The 16,889-nt window shown below is 44.6% G+C and overlaps 1 protein-coding gene across 3 annotated transcripts; it reads left to right on the top strand.

The window, feature by feature from the left end:
- Window positions 1-9,759: 9,759 nt before the first annotated feature.
- On the top strand, window positions 9,760-15,587 carry SKIDA1 (SKI/DACH domain containing 1). Of its 3 annotated transcripts, none has more exons than XM_045463952.1 (2): window positions 9,760-10,411; window positions 11,324-15,587. In XM_045463952.1, exon 2 carries the CDS (start codon window positions 11,437-11,439, stop codon window positions 14,194-14,196), a length of 2,760 nt encoding a protein of 919 aa, XP_045319908.1. In that variant the 5' UTR covers window positions 9,760-10,411; window positions 11,324-11,436; the 3' UTR covers window positions 14,197-15,587. The 3 variants fall into 3 exon arrangements, with proteins under 3 accessions (XP_045319908.1, XP_045319907.1, XP_045319905.1); XM_045463951.1 differs by lacking the exon at window positions 9,760-10,411 and adding an exon at window positions 10,904-11,212 and having other exon boundaries at window positions 11,327-15,587; XM_045463949.1 differs by lacking the exon at window positions 9,760-10,411 and adding an exon at window positions 10,904-11,212.
- Window positions 15,588-16,889: the final 1,302 nt, after the last annotated feature.

Genomic DNA, 16,889 nt, shown 5'->3' with positions numbered 1-16,889 from the left:
GAATGTAAGCAATTTTTATATGGTGGCCCTTTACTCCAACTTAAAAAGCAATGATCTTTGGTACAAGCACAAGTGGAAAATATAATGACATAATATTAATGAAAGGTATTATGAAGACTGACCAGGAATGCTACATATCCCTCTCCATCCCCACCCCCATTCATGCCCTTTTTTCCACCCATTTGTTGTTTTTCTCACAAGTATATCATGACTTGTAACACATTTTTTTAATTTGAAATGAAACAAAAAATGTCTCAAACACCAAAAGATGTAAAAAGATTCACCTTCTACAATCAACTACAAAGCAGAAAACTTCTAAAGCTATTCTAAATATTCAAAGACTTCTAAATAAAAAATGTAAATTGAATCCAAGTAGTTGGGGAGGGGGACCATGGGAGGATGAGTGTGTAAGGAATGAACAGATTGAGAATACCTCCTTTTCAACACCAATGTTTTTTTCTGTTCAAACCTTTCCATGGTTACACCTCCAGTGATTTCTTCTATAAGAATTTCTCCGTATACCTCGAAATAACTGAATGATTTCCAAGAGGAAATGCAAGTTTAAGGAAGAAGATCCGTAAAATGAAAGTGTGCAAAAGCAAAACACTTTTATAGCATTTCAAATGCAAAATCACCACTACCTTTAACTGACTCTTATGGGTTCTTTTCAAACAGATGCTATATATGAACATCATCTGTTAACTTCTTTCTTGTAATTCAAAACTCTTGTCAAATGATGTTTTTCATGATGACGTGCAAATATAATATTCCATTAGAGATCAATTCTAATTGGTTTTTTAAAATCCACCTTGGGAAACAGTGCTGCATCATACACAGACCAGTAATGGGGATTTTAGAAGGAATTTCCGCAAAGTCTATTATAAATCTAAGTTTAAATTACCCTCTTGCCCTAGTAAGGTTTGGGCCAAAGGATTGAAATCATTTCTTCCCGAGTTTTCACGCACGATGACTTTGGTCTTGTCTTCGAGACTCGCGAGCACTTGTTGGAAATCTTCATTTTTTAGAACTGTGACGTTTGCCAGAAATATTTTTTCCACATGTCTCACAAAGGAAAACAGGCAGAGTTTCGTAGGTGGGTTGCAATTGTTTCCAAAACGTGCTTTAAAAGCAAATGACACGTTTTTCCCTTTTGAATTTCACTGCTATTTTGAAAACGCATTTCACGTTAAGAAATCAAGCCTGTTTTTGTTAAGAGCAGCTCAGCCCTTGCTTTTAAATTTTACTGTGTATACAACAAAGAGCTGAATAAGAACAAATAGAGACAGCGAAACATGCTTTTCCGAACTCCTTTGGACCCCGACATTCACTTTCGTATCCATACGTTAAAGATATTCAAAATGACACAATCTGCTCTAACTTTCCGGATCCTGGAAAAAAAAAAAAATGCCCACATTTGTCTCTACCTAGTTATCACTTTATAAACATATCTGGGCTGCTTTCCCTCTTCTTTTAATGTGTGAGTTGCAGGCTTGCCCAGCTTCCTCCAATTTAGCGGCACGTTGTAAAGCCTCCTTTCTACAGGCTCCTGAGTTGGGAACCCCTCGCTGGCCGAGTCTGATAATAAAACTTGCGGCGCCGACCCGGCCCGGCCCGAGCGCTGGAGTTCGGGGAGGCGGGAGTAGGGGGTCGAACTGGGCCGCAGGACCCCTCCCTCGCGAAGGACGCGCTCGGAGAACAGCGAACCGCAGCTAGAGGGACGAACAATGGGGGCGGCCGGGCGAGAGGAGCCCGGCTCCCGCTTCCTCGGCGGCGCCAGCCGCGCGCCCGGCCCCCGCCCACCGCGGCCCTCCCCGCCCGCGTTTTCGAGCTCGCACGGCCCGCCGCAGCCTTCCTCCCGAGGGCCGCAGCCCGCAGCCCGGCCGGGTACCCGAGCCCCGCGCCCCGCCGCCTCCGCGCGCCTCCTTTCCCTTCCCGGGCTGGCCCTCCTCCTCCTCCTCCGTCTCCTCCTCCTCCAGCCTGCGACACCAAGGCGCTCCCTTCGGCGACTTCAGCTTTCGCTGCGGCCGCCTTCCCGCTATTTCGTTAATATACTCTAAAAATTTCTCCTTTATTTTCAGAAGTGGTTGAAATGTCTCATTTCCACCTTGATTTTAATTTGCTATTTCCCTCCGGAAAATATTCCTCAGGAAATCCAAAATCTAGAAGGAAATACAACAAATCCAATAAAACCCTGTAACTCTAAATACATTTCGTATTTTGTTAAATTTGAACGCGTTTATGTCGTCTAAACTGGCAAAAGAACTCTCCCCTCTCTTTTTATTTCCTCCTCTAAATACTGATATTTTAAACTCTCCATCAAATGCGTTTTGACGAAGAAGGCAGAGAATGTGTCCAGCAGCACGCAGCAAATCAGAGGTTTTATCTTACGCCTCCTGGGACGGAAAAAAAAGTGGAACGTGGACGAGGGAGCTTCTAGGGAAGAAAAGCAACCCAATTCGCTGGGGATGAAGCCGGGCCAGGCGGGGGGGAGGGGGGGGAGGCCCGGCGGGGGCGTCCCGGGCCCTCGGGCTGTGAGCAGAGGAGCTGGCTAGGGGCAGAGAGGTTTTAAATAGCGGGGGCTGGGAGGGCGCTGGGCCCGCGCATGACGGTACTTTATGAGAAAGGTTGGGGCAGTGGATGAGATTACTTTGCTTTCTCATCCCCCAAGAAAAAAATAAAGTTAGAGGGAGGCGGAGAGAAGAGCCATCCTTGTTTCCTCCCCACGTTTCCGCGGAAGGGCCGGGGCTGCGGCGGACAGGGAGAGGGCGCGGGACGAGGTGGACCAATAGCAGTCAACAGGTCCAGGCCTCGGCTGGGCAGCGGGGCCGGGCCGCCGGCCGCCCCCCCCTCTCGGATCTCCTCCCCCCATCCTCCCCTTCCCTCCCCTCCCCCGCAGGCCCGGCCCGGCAGGGGAGGCCGGCTCTGCGCTCCCCGCCCCACGCGGCCTCCCTGCGGCCGGGCGGCCCGGGCTCTCGGGGTGGGGGTGGGGCGGGGGTTCCCAGCCGGAGAATCCTCCCCCGGGGCTGGCGGCGAGGGGGTGGGGGTGGGGGGAGGGGAGGGAAATCGGGGAATGGAGGATTAAGAAGGACTCGAGCTCGGCACGAGCGCGGCCCGCGCGAGGGATCCTGGGTAAAAAGTGGCCGCGCGGCACCGGGAGAGCGCGGAGAGGAGCCGGGGTCAGAGGTCAGGGCCCTGGAGCCCCGCGTGCAGAGCCCCCCACGTGAACGCTGCGAGCAGGAGGAACCTTTTTGTTTTCTACCGCGCCAGCATGCTCCCCTATTGACCGAGCTGCTTTTCCCGGGCCGCTGGAGAGAGTAGCTCCGTCCCGGATCTCCTAACCCCACCCCCCCCCCTTCCACCACCAACACACTACCCAACTCTACCCTTCCTCTCAACTCACTTCCCAGCCCCCCGTACCGGGCTTGCAATAACGCAGTAAATTTGCTTTAACAACAAGTGGGGGTGGTTGCATTTACTCCTCCCTCTCCTCTCTCCTCCCCCTCCTCTTGCTGCGGCTCTTGACGCTACTACAAACCAGGACTATAAACATAAACATGTGTCACTGTAACTGGGCAGGTAATATACGGATTTGGGGTGGGGTGGAGGGGGGGCTTGGTCGCTGCTTGGGGGGCAGTAAAAAAATGTATGTTTCACGTGCTCGACCGCTTTGGGGGCTCCCCCCACACACCAATCCATTTATATAATGCCGTCGGCACTCGGTCACTTACTCATTCAGCCACAGAGACCCACAAAGGCGGACTTGCTGATAACCACCGTACCCCAAAGCAAATACATTTAAATACGAATCTCTCTCCTTTCCCAGCCACCGCTGCCACTCAATACTTGAATCCCCTTTCCTTTTTACAAAATTATTTTCCACATAGCAATAGCGAACAGTTTTTCGAGCAAAACAGTACACCACCCTCTTGCCATAGACAGTACTAAGGATTTTGTACGCAGAAATCCTTCCAGACAGCAAGAACGGCCATTTAAATGACTGAGTTCGAAATCTATACTGTAAAGGTTGTTTCCTGGGCTTTGCCTTCATAGATTTAGCAACTTCTCCTGTAAGTTGCTGCGACCGGCGCGGTGGAGATTCGCCACAGCACGCCTTTATTATTATTATTTAGTCTATATTTACACTGCCGCTCAACTTTTCCCCTCATTCTCAGTTCAACAAGGCTAGCAACAACTACCTAAGGTAGAGTAAAGCGAATCCCCTCGCCAGCTTTTTGGCTTGGAACGGAGGGAGACACAGAAAATATTCAGATGGAGAAGTGGTTCCCTTTGTTCTTTCATTGTTTCTCTACGAACTGGTGGATACAAGGACAAACACTTACCTTCTCTTCTTTTTGCTCCAAAAACCAGACGTTCCCATCAGCCTTAAAATACACAATCCACCTTGAAAGTAACTACGAATGTCGGGAGAGTTTGTATTCCATTCTTTTTCGCTCTCTGCCCTCTTTTAGCGTAGGATTAAGTTGCCGAGCACGTTGCTGCAAGCTGTAGCCCCCCGCCTTAGTGAATCGGTCACGTTTAGGACCCTCTAGGTCCATCCTAATTCTGCCAGTAGAATTGAGGGTATTGGAGCTCTAAACTTTCAAAAGGAAAGGGGCCTGCAACTACCCAGAAAACTTATGGATACCCTGAATTTTTTTTACCCCTGTATTTTTGTACCACATCACCAAATAGAATTTGCCAAGAAACATTAGATATTTCTTCAAAGTTTTTTTTTTTTTTTTTTTTTTCAGTTTATCCCTAGCAATGTGCTACTTAGACAGATGGTGTTAAAAGGCAGGTTTGTAAGGGCATGTAACTGAACCAGTGCGTTTTCCACAATGTTTGTTATGTCCTGTGTTTTTCCAAAACACAAACAAAACACCACTAGACCTGAAAAAGGAAAGAAATGGAAGTTTGAATCACAACGTTGTAGAATGACATAAAAAGAGGCGTGTATTTGAAATTTATTAGTGTAAAAATTGGCCTGAAAAGCTAAGAGTAAGCTTTTCGAAGTTCAAAGACTTAATTTTCATTCTGTGATTCAAAACAACAACAATAACAACAACAACAACAACAACAACAAGGACAATGACAACTTTTCTGGTTAGTGGGTGATACTTGTCAATGTTTAGTGCCCAGCCTGGTGGGTATTACTGCCCAAACCTTGTTTAAATCTGATTATGATGTGATTTGTTGGAGTCATGAATATGAAATGATCCTTGTGTATCTATAAATGCGAACTTGGGATTTTTTGATCTCCCGCTTTTTTTGTGTGCGCCCAGTAGCTGCAGCAGTGGAAGACAGTGATTGGCTCCAGTGCTCCTAGAAGGATTTGGGCTGAAGCCAGGGGAACAGAACCAGAGGATTCCCTTTCCAGAGACCATCAGGCCCCACATGTCTTATGTTTCCCTTCTCCCTTCTTGGGTGCTCAGAATTTCTCCATGGCTTCAGCAGCCTGTAGGTAGGCCTCAACACTCAGTGTCATCACTGCGGTTTCTACACATTTGACCCTTGTGCAAAATAAACACAAATTTGGGCAACACAAATAAATTGTAGGTTTTGATATTTGTGTATTATTTAATATATCAACACTGAACTCTACTTTCTCAGATTTTTTTTTTCAACATTCAGGATCAATTGTGAGAAGCCCTTGTGTCTCGTAGGAAAATATTGCAACAAAACAAGATAATTGGGGGGAAAGGCTGTTGCAGTGGGAAAAGTGGCTTTTCGTTGATAGCATTTAATTGGAATTAAAAGATTCTTTAGCTGTAAACATTCTTTATTTATTCAGCACACATAAGCAGGCATTGTTTTTATCACCATCATAATTATGGTGTCCTTTAAACTGGCTGATAGCAGGAAAGATAAGGGAATGTGCGAGTAGATTCAGATCGCTTTTCGCTCGCTCCTCTCTTTCTTTCCCTTCCTCCCTCCCTCCCCTCTCTCTATGCCCTTCCCCCCACCCCCATTCCTTCCTTGGTCACTAGGGTCCCCCACAGCCCTTGAGATGAGGAGAGCAGGAAGATTGTGGCCTAACCATTTCTTACATCATGAAAGAGATTTGTACCACACTCTAATTTAATGCAATGTATAACCTTCTTGTCTCCCATGTTTATAACTGCTTTTTAGCTTACCATATATGTTAACTGAAGAGTTGTCTATTGCTCACCTGTATAAAATCTTGTCCACTAGGTTTTGTTGCTTTACCTTTGTCTAATTTAGAAAGTACACTCTTAGGGCTTTTTCAGAACAAAGCCTCACAAAAACCCCTTTACCTCCAAGGATTTGCAAATTTATAAAGCCTGCATTGAATTCAAGATGGGTCAGGGGGCAAAAAAAGGGTAGAAGGTCACTGCATTTTGATTATGGGTCAGTAGACAACATGGCATACACTCTGTGTCCCAAACTTCTATTAAAAACAGGATTTCAAAATGCCTAAGAACAGAAGGATGGGCCCTTTTGGAGACTTGCCTTGATTTGTGTGGATGAGACAAAAAGAAAAAAATTAAGGAAAATATACTAAGTTATAATTTAAGCTACTCCTTAATTTAGCATTTCCTCCTCCATTCTCATTTTCCCCTCCCCAAAAGTAGAAAACATGTGAAATTAGATGAATTTTGATGAGGAACTGTTGACTATCACAAGATTTTATTGTCCTATATCCTAAATTAATTCAGCCATGTGAGGCTTTGTATTATTATTATTTTAGAATGTGTTAGATGTATTATAATTACTTTTGGCTAACAGTACAAGGGGCTTCTTTTATTCTCCTAACCAGTATACTTACATTGTTGAGGCCTTTGTGATGTCCTTAGTCTTTTCTGTCTGAATTCACTTGGAAGAAAATGTGCCCAGTAATCAGTAAAACAAATGTATATGGTGAAGAGTTAGGTGGTGGTGATGGTGATGTGGGGGGATGATCCTCATTTAAATTATATGTGTATGGGTGAAAGCTTGGAAGGAAAAGGATTATTTTAATGCTCTTCAATACTTTAATTATATGACAGTTGTAGTGTAGAAATGCAAAAGTACTCTTAGGTTTTCCTTCAGGTTTTCAAAAGAACTTTCCCCATTAGTAAACTACTCCTGCAAATTGCTACTGCATTTCCCAGCTAACCATTTAAAAGACTGTAAATGCCGTGTGCATTACTTCGCTCCAGAGGAAAGAGGTCAGACTGAATTGCAATGGTATTTAAACATAAAATACAGTGAAAATAAATCAAAATAGAACATCCGAAGGTAAATTTACCACATTCATACAGGGTAAGTAAAGACAAATATGTACATATCTTCATAACCCATCACTTTAAAAACTGAAAGTACTGTGTTGTTTTTTTTTTTTTACAACAAATGCAGAAGTAAGAGGACATTAAGAATATACTTCTATCTGTATTTGCCACAGAGGATTTTCCTTTAGCCAGCAGCTTTGTTTCCAAAGCTAAAATACTTTTTATGATAGTGAGTAGATTGTGCATTCCTCACTGAGAAAATAATTACATGTAATTAACAAACTCCATGCTTATCATATACATTCCTAAATTCTCAATAAGGTAATTCTCTATACTCTTAGAGATGGATACACACATAAATGTTAATTTGGGCATATCTGCCCACATATGTATATGCATTTGAGAAACAGAAGTTGATATATCTTTTCTTAAAAAAGAATTTGAATACAGTCCATCATCTGAATTGGGTTCATCTTTGATTGTTGAGGCGGCTGACATGGTCAACAAATTTATCAAAGAAACCCCCTGGCTTTTGAAGAATAGTACTTTATACATCTGGATCTGCACATCCAGGCAAAGTAAGTAAATTATTGCATAACTTTAAGCATAATTGATAACAGACACCTTTAATTTTTCATCCCCATTCTTTTGGCCAGCTTTCACATTAATAATCTAAGCCATAAATGTTGGTAGCTATTGATCGAAATCCCCTGTGTGCATGCAAATCCATCTTAAAGTCCCCTGCCTTTCATGTGTGAGCGCTCAGGGGCCTCTGCTAGATCTTTTTATCGGGATCAACCCCCAATGTGCCTGGAGAAGACCCCGGATATGCAACGTGTGCTGATGGCCACAAGAAAGCTGTCTGTCACATTCTATGTATGTGTGTGTGTGTGTGTGTGTGCGTGCGCGTGCATGTGAATGCACGCACTCACGCCTTAACACACACACATCCACACACACACACACACAATAATGGGGAAGTTAAAGGAACAAAAGAATGTATTAGACAAGAAGAAAGATATGTAATAAGAGTATTAAAAATGTATAAGTGTAAAGGTGCCAGAGTGTACATACAAAGATACCTGTATAAATTGTATATATAGACACATCTCCCAAGTCATCTGGCCTTTATTTTTCTTTCTACTTGACCCAACAGATTGTACCTTTGGTTTAAAAAAAAAACCCACAATATTCTACTAGTTTTAACAACCACCTATGTTGCCAGTGTTTTAAAGGTGGAAAGAGAGGAAGGGAGAGAAAAAAAAGGTAATTTTGAAAAGGTTACTAAATCATGTTGCCATGTGCAAGAGTAGGAGTGTGTGTGTGTGTGTGTGTGTGTGTGTGTGTGTGTGCGCGTGTGTAAATCTAAATAGGAATGGAGAACAACTAGAACTACCTGGCCAAAAATAAATAAATAAGGATAAGGATGTTCTAGCCAACCTTTTGTAATGTCTTCTCAAAGGCTTTTTCTGAGTTTACTATTTCTTGGCTGTTTGACTCTTTGGTCGAAATCTCAAAGCTGGAGGAGGGGAATTGGACGGGGGTGGGGTTGGAGGAAGAGAGCTGCCAGTATATAAGTGCATCAGGAGGAATTTTAAAACGACATTATTGTCGCTGGCAATGGAAAGACTCTGGTCATTAGACTTTAAAAAACAAACACCAGCATCTGCTTTTTCTGGAAACTTTGCTTTCTACTTAAACCTTTTGCATTTTGCCTCCTGTGAAAGTGAAAGAGAAAAACGCGGTGTGATAGATCCAGATGCAAAAGAAAGCCAACTCGGTGGATGGTATTAGCTGTGACGAGGCATTGTTCATTGCTGCCTCTCGGTTACGTTTAAAGCCTGAAATATCACGAGATCCATTCAATGATCCTTCTCTCATTCAAGGGACAAAAATGTAATTTGCTGTAGCTCTGATTTCTTGGATGGAAATGCTAGCCTTAGATTTCAAAGGCAAGAACTAGACATCGTGGTTTGTACACACATTGATTAAGTTGAAGAGCGGCGATTACATCTGTGCTGAGTGCAACAGTAGTCCAGGGCTGACTTTTCAAATCCCAACCTCTGAGTTACAGACTCTCTTAAATAGACTTCCTTAATTTCCGGATGCACTTCTTGAAATTCCCAATTCTCTTCAAAATTCCTGGGAAATTACTAGGGAGATGAGGGTGGGGGTGGGGAACTATGGCCGAGATTTCATGCAAACTACCTTTTTATATGTCTGATTCCTCTGTTTTTATCTTTTTTTCCCTTTTCTTTTGAGCCATACCTGCTTGTGCTAGCCAGACCAGAGCAGGGGAAACTGGAACTTTTGAATGGGAAGGAAGAAATTACTGTACAATTCTTTTCTTGCAGGCTCAGAAATATCCGTTTATTCTTTTAACCACACGGATGTGTCTATTTTTGGAGGAACAAGGAAACATATAAATGCCTGGGTTGCATTTATGCTGTAGTTGCAAACACCGAACAGTTAAGAAGATTTTGCCGAATTTTGCAAAGGAGCCAACAAACACCTTGGGATCCTGATAATGCAACTGGGAAGACCCTTGCTCTCATTTGGCAATATTTTGGATATCCTTGAAAAGACACCAAAATGTGCCTTAACTCGACTAAGAAGAGGTTAAACAGCATTGATATTCATCCAAAGTGATTATTTTTTTAAGCAGATGCTTGGCTTTCATGGAAAAAATGAGAGTTGTGGAAGATTCATTTAAACTCGCAACCGAAAGCATCACAGACCACTGGAATAGTCTGCATCGTACATCAGCACTTTCTTTTCATCGTTATTACGTAAAACCTCTGGAAGCACCTTGGGCGTTTTACATTTTCTATTCTTTGCTGCAGAAGCAGTCTGCTCCCTGGAATTCTGACCTGTGGTGAACAGGACCCTGGCAAAGGCTGTGCTGGGGACTCTAGGACGATCTGGCCTCTAATCCAGCCTGGTTAATTGTGAAAAGTGTACACATTTCTGGCTTATCTATGCTTTGTTATGGGTCTGACGTGCAGCTACCTCGTCCCCACCCCACCCCCCAGCAGAGAACCCAAATCCAGTTGAATTGTTACAGTGTTTCGGAGCTGGAGCCTTGAACTGCTTCCTTGGTCAAACAACTTTGTTTCTGGTTGTAAAAGGCATTTCAGGAAAAAAAAAAAAAAAAAAAAGGAAAATCGAGAGAAATTCAAAACGTAAGTCTGTACTGGGGTGGTTCACTGCGCGGGTTTAACTTTGGAGCTCCCAGCCGGTCTCCTCCACTCCCATAAGGGAAATACCAGGCTATTCTGCACATTTTCGCTTAAGCTCCATTTTCCCAAGGAAAAGGGGGTGGGGTATGTCTATTTAGGCTTGATAATGTTTTTAAAATGCTTTTCTTTGAAATGATAATAGCTGCAGCGGTAAAATGCAAATAAAGGAAAAAATAGGCAATATTCCTTTAAAGGCGAATATACAGGGATTTTTTTTTTTTTTTTTTTTTTTTTTTTTTTTTTTTTAAGCGTACACACACTGGTTCAGATGAAGTCTGTGAGTCAGGCTGTTTCTGAGCTCCGATAGTTTAATGGAAAGATTTATATACCGACTGTATTATTTACTTTGGGAGGGGAGGTGGCAGTATAAGGGTATGCTAATTAGTGGGAGATTTTGGGGGGAAGGGGTGGAATATCAATTTTTATTGCATCACCTGTCAGGAGTGTCCAATCAGCGCTGGCTTTAGGGGAATTAATTGATGAAGGTGTCTCCGGACGAGCTCACTTCACTCTGTCATTTTATTTGTAGCTAAAGCAGCGGCGGGAATAGCAGCTGCATTTCTTTTCTCTTTCTCCCTTCACATTCCATTATCATAGTGCTCCAATGGAGAAGGAAGGAATAGAGGGGCCCAGGTACTGATCTGCATCGGGGACTTAGACCAACACACTGGCAGATCAGAAACCGGATGGTTTTTTCCCTCTTTTTAAAAAAATACGAAAACCAAAAAAAAAAGCAAGAATCAAGTCAGTGTAATTTCATGTTTTGTTTTGTTTTGTTTTGTTTTTTTTCCAATAATTTTGCCTAGAGTTTGGCACTCCCTTCGCCGGGAATAACAGTCTTTGTTATTTTATTAGCAGGATGCCTTGAGACACACGCAGCATCTGGTGGAGGATTAACATACATACATGTGTATGTATGCGTCACGTATATATTTACTGCAAATGGTGGGGATCATTTAGTGCCCGAGATGGGAGACCTGAAGTCAGGTTTTGAAGAGGTGGATGGCGTGAGGCTCGGCTACCTCATCATTAAAGGAAAGCAAATGTTTGCCCTCTCCCAAGTCTTCACGGATCTGCTGAAGAACATCCCGAGGACGACCGTGCACAAGCGCATGGATCATTTGAAAGTGAAAAAGCACCACTGCGATCTGGAGGAGTTGCGGAAACTCAAGGCAATCAACAGCATCGCATTCCACGCCGCCAAATGCACTCTCATCTCCCGGGAAGACGTGGAAGCACTCTACACCTCCTGCAAAACCGAGCGTGTCCTCAAGACCAAGCGCAGGAGGGTCGGCCGGGCCCTGGCCACAAAGGCGCCGCCGCCAGAGCGCGCCGCCGCCGCCGCCAGCCCCCGCCCGGGTTTTTGGAAGGACAAGCACCAACTTTGGCGGGGCCTGAGCGGATCCGCGCGGCCCCTGCCAATCAGCGCGCAGTCCCCGCGCCCGGGCGCCGCCGCCGCGCGCCCCGCCGCCCATCTACCTCAGATTTTTAGCAAATACCCGGGCTCGCACTACCCGGAAATCGTGCGCTCGCCTTGCAAACCCCCTCTAAACTATGAAACTGCCCCGCTCCAGGGAAACTACGTTGCTTTTCACTCGGACCCTGCTTATTTTCGGAGCCTGCTGTGCAGCAAGCACCCGGCCGCCGCCGCCGCCGCCGCCGCCGCTGCCGCCGCCGCCGCCGCCGCCGCCGCCGCCTACTACCAGGCTTCGGCGGCCGGGCCCCAGCCCAAGGCGGCGGCGGCGGCGGCGGCGGGCGCGGGAGGTCCGGTGAGCCTGACCTACCGGTGCAAGCGCAAGCGCGGGGGCGCCAAGGACTGCTTGCTCGCGCCCCACGCCGGCGCCCGCCGCCTGCTGCTGCTGCCCAGGTCCTACAAAGCCAAGGCGGCGGCGGCGGCGGCGGCGGCAGCGGCGGCGGCGGCGGCCGCCGGGGCCACTTGCCTGGAGAGGTTTCATCTGGTTAACAGCTTCTGCCCGCCTCCCCACCACCACCACCACCACCATCACCACCACCACCACCACCACCACCGGGCCCAACAGCCGCAGCAGAATCACCACCCCCCTCATCACCACCGGCCGCAGCCCCATCTCGGCAGCTTTCCCGAGAGTTGTAGCAGCGACTCGGAGTCCAGCTCCTACTCGGACCATGCAGCCAACGACTCCGATTTTGGCTCCAGTTTGTCCAGTTCCAGCAACTCCGTGTCCTCGGAGGAAGAGGAGGAGGAGGAGGGAGAGGAGGAGGAAGAGGAGGAGGAGGAGGAGGAGGAGGAGGAGGAGGAGGGGGGCAGTGGGGCCTCGGATTCCAGCGAAGTCAGCTCGGAGGAGGAGGACTCGTCCACGGAGTCGGACTCCAGCTCCGGCTCCAGCCAAGTGTCGGTGCAGAGCATCCGTTTCAGACGCACCAGCTTCGGCAAGCCTCCCAGCGTGCAGGCGCAGGCCAACTTCTTGTACCATCTGGCCTCCGCCGCCGCTGCAACCAAACCCGCTGCTTTCGAGGATGCCGGCAGACTTCCCGACCTCAAGAGTAGTGTCAAAGCCGAGTCGCCGGAGGAGTGGAATCTACAGAGCTGGGCCCCCAAAGCGTCTCCGGTGTACTGCCCGGCCAGCCTGGGGAGTTGTTTCACAGAGATAAGGAACGATAGGGTATCTGAGATTACATTCCCACACTCTGAAATTTCCAGTACTGTAAAGAGAACTGACCTGACAATTAACTGCTTGGCGGAGGGGGCCTCTTCACCTAGCCCAAAGACAAACAATGCATTTCCACAACAAAGAATACTCCGAGAGGCTAGGAAATGCCCACAAGCAACTCCTACTACGCACTGTGCTGATAACAACACAATAGCTGCTAGGTTCTTCGATAATGATTCTTCAGGAGCAGCCGCAAATTCAGAAAAAGACTCCAAAATCCCTCATTGTGCTGAATTTGCTACGGATTTGTCCTCTTCCCAAACCGCTTCTGAGGTGGATGGAGCAGCACCAGCAGCAGCAACGAAAGCTGAGAATCCGTGCACTAACGCGGGCGACAAGACCTTGCCATTTCTGCACAATATTAAAATCAAAGTAGAAGACAGTAGTGCTAATGAAGAATATGAACCTGACCTTATTACAAATAAGCTTAAGTGCGAGTGCAATGATACAGAGGGTGAGTTTTACAGTGTGACTGAAAGTAAAGAGGAGGACGCCTTGTTAACCACAGCCAAGGAAGAAGGTTTTGCATGCCCTGAAAAAGAAACGCTTTCCTTAAACCCACCGGCTCAGAGTCAGGGCCTCTCATGCACTTTAGGTTCTCCAAAACCCGAGGATGGGGAATATAAATTTGGTGCCAGGGTGAGAAAAAATTACCGGACACTGGTACTGGGAAAACGACCCGTACTTCAGACACCTCCAGTCAAACCAAATTTGAAATCAGCTAGAAGTCCTCGTCCTACAGGTAAAACCGAAACACATGAAGGAACACTGGATGATTTTACAGTTATAAACAGACGCAAAAAGGTAGCCAGCAATGTAGCATCAGCAGTGAAAAGGCCATTTAATTTCATGGCAAATTTTCCTTGTCCACCATCACTCATTATTGGGAAGGATGGGGATTTGTGGCCGGCGTATTCCTTAAACACCACTAAGGATTCCCAACCTCCTCACAAAGCCCATCCTATATGGAAATGGCAGCTGGGCGGTTCTGCAATACCTCTTCCACCGAGTCACAAATTCAGGAAATTTAATTCATAAAAGTGTTTTGGAAGATATTTTCTTGAACCACATTACCTTCCTTTTGTTGTATAACTGCACAGGATGGTTTGTACAAGTCCATTAATGTGTTACACCCCTTTTGGAGCCCTGGTTTATCGCATTTTGAAGACAGAAATCGGATTACTTTTTTTCCATTGCGGGTTTTTTTTTTTTTTTTTTTTTTTTTTTCTCCTGGAGGAGGGTGGGGGCGGGGTGGGAGAAGGGTTGGTTTACATTCCACAGACTACTTCAGGCTAAAGACTCAAGTAAAACTCAGTTATTAAGGTAGAGCTGGAACACTTTACTGTTTCAATGCTAATAATGCACCCGGTACCTCAATTCAACTGCTACAAATAAATGTCAAAAGGTTGAATAATAAATATTACAATGAGCCATTAAGTTTATGCACTAGATTTCAGACCTGAAAGTGTAACTGTTAATTCAGTGAAAGTTTGTTAGGTTACGTGGTTACACAGTGAGGTAGAAAGAAGTTTCTGTGAGCCCAAAATGTTCTTTTCTGGAGCTCTTTTTTGTGGGGTATCTTTTTCTTTTGCTCCCCTCATTCCTTCTCCAAGAGTAGTTGCACTTAATTTTCTTTCTTTCTTTCTTTCCTTCTTTCTTTCTTTCTTTCTTTCTTTCTTTCTTTCTTTCTTTCCTTATCTCTATCTCTTTCTTTCTTTTTTTTGAGTGGAAAGATTGGGGAGTCCTGCTTGAATGCTGGTAAAAGCTGCCTCATATATACTGAGTAAAAGGAATATGAGATTGCTTTTTTTTTTTTTTCTTGTAAAGGATGGGATTTTACTCCTTGCAATTGGAAAAAGTCCTTTTTGTGTTCTCACCCAAAGGTTATAAATAAGGTGACTCTTATTCACTATTGTCCTGCTTACCTTGTGGTCTGACTCCTCAAGTTTGACTCCTCAAACTTGCAAAACAATTAAATAGTTCCCTTAATAGCAGGATATTTTATGGTCTGACTCTTCATAATGACAGAGCAGTAAATACAACCGAGAAAAGTACAATGGGTCAGAGTTCTAAGCATATCCCCAATGAAAAATAACAGTTATTTTAGGGCTCTTTGGTATCAGAACTCAGGCACTTGGGTTTTATTACCTTTTACTTTTTCTGCATCTCTCGAAACTTCTGTTTTCAGACCATCCTGTGATAAAGCAGGAGAGTTTCTACTGCAAGTGACAATCAGAGGTGACTATCTATATTTGCACTTAAAATCAAAGTAGTTCAACATGCAAATGGCTAGGGTCTAGCCCTTGGTAAGGGCCATGCTGGTGTGCTATCTTGTGATGATGGAAGCAGCAAATCAAAATTATGGAAATTTGCACTGTTGAAAAGCATGCTTTAGCTTTATTTTCAATTAAAAACACTGTTTAAAATTCCTGGTTCCATACATTTCTACTTATTCCAGATTGAAGAACGGTTAACAGGAATGAATGGTTTTGTTGGCATTTTCATTTGTCATGTTTTTGCCTGAAAGAAATGCATTTGTTGGGTGTAGTGTTTTGTTGTAACACCATGTGATGAGGCCAGGCAGGTTCTGTGCAAAACACTGGATTTCTTTCTAAATAACAACAGAACTTTGCAAACTTGTTCCAAATCAAGCGCAAAAAGTTTCAGGTTTAAGACAGTGAAACAGAGATCAATTGCTATTTTAATGAATGTTGAATCTGGCAATTTTTGGTCCACCCCCCCTTAGTCTGACAAATTAACTATGGATCTCAGATTTTTGCCATCATATTCCTAAGAAGTTGCATCTATAGGTCATAAATCGTAAAACAAAACAAAACATCAATGAGATGTTTACTGTGTGAATTTAAGTCACTATTTCTCATGGAAATTGACTCTTTTTTTTATTCCTTGCCCTTCACCTTCTAATTCCTACTCCCTTTGAAATTTTTCTTTTGTCTATAAATGTTTCAGTTAGATCTGGATGGCCTCAGCTCTAATTGCTGTATATGATCTGTGGTTTTACTCTTACTGTAAAGGACAGAGGCTGAGAATACCTGCATCCAAATACATTTGGATGGAGTAAACACATGCTTTGAACTGCCTCCCTTCCTTTCCTTCTTGAATGGTGCCAGATGTAGGTTCACTGGATCCTTTTTTTATTGGGATGATAGGTATGGTCAAAGCAAAATTTGGGGGATGTCCTCCTTGAATTCATGTTTGTGTATCATTCCAAAGACCAGTACAAGTTACAGTTAAAGCCCCTAGAAAGCTGAACAATTAGCTTCACAGCCTGAGTTCTTTCCTCTTTGGAAGGCCATACAGAATTTGGGTGCAGTGATTTGTCCTGCAAAATCAGTCTGTAAAAAGTGTGATATACACACACTGGAAGTCTGTAATTTCTATTCTTTAATTACTGCTAAGTCAAGAGAGTTCAAAGTATGATGACTTCTAAGACTAGTACTTTTCTTGTTGGCTATGGAATCATTGTTCCCATATTATAAATTGAGAATATATTTGAAGTCTACAGATCTTGGGGTGTGAGAGGACCGCTAGGCAGAGTAAGCACAATTTAAAACAAATATACCCAATGGAATTTCTGACATAAAATATCGGCTTCCAGCTTTGACACTTGGTCTCCAGCCCTCAGAGAATCAATAGTTTCAGTTTATAGGAGCTGGAGAATGAGCAGCATGGAGGCCGAGGCATTCCAGAGTGATACCATCAAAAGGAAA

Source organism: Leopardus geoffroyi, chromosome B4 (assembly GCF_018350155.1).
Source record: "Leopardus geoffroyi isolate Oge1 chromosome B4, O.geoffroyi_Oge1_pat1.0, whole genome shotgun sequence".
In the NCBI taxonomy this organism is placed as follows: Eukaryota; Metazoa; Chordata; class Mammalia; order Carnivora; family Felidae; genus Leopardus; species Leopardus geoffroyi.
Note: the sequence above shows the minus strand (reverse complement) of the source record. Positions and strands in the feature narration are given on the sequence as shown.

What these genes read in the sequence shown, in the direction of transcription:
- SKIDA1 (XM_045463949.1), top strand. Translation starts at nt 11,155, where the DNA reads ATGGTTTTTTCCCTCTTTTTAAAAAAATACGAAAACCAAAAAAAAAAG. An exon ending in AAAAAAAAAGCAAGAATCAA is followed by an intron (nt 11,213 to 11,323) that starts GTCAGTGTAATT and finishes TTATTTTATTAG; the next exon opens with CAGGATGCCTTGAGACACAC.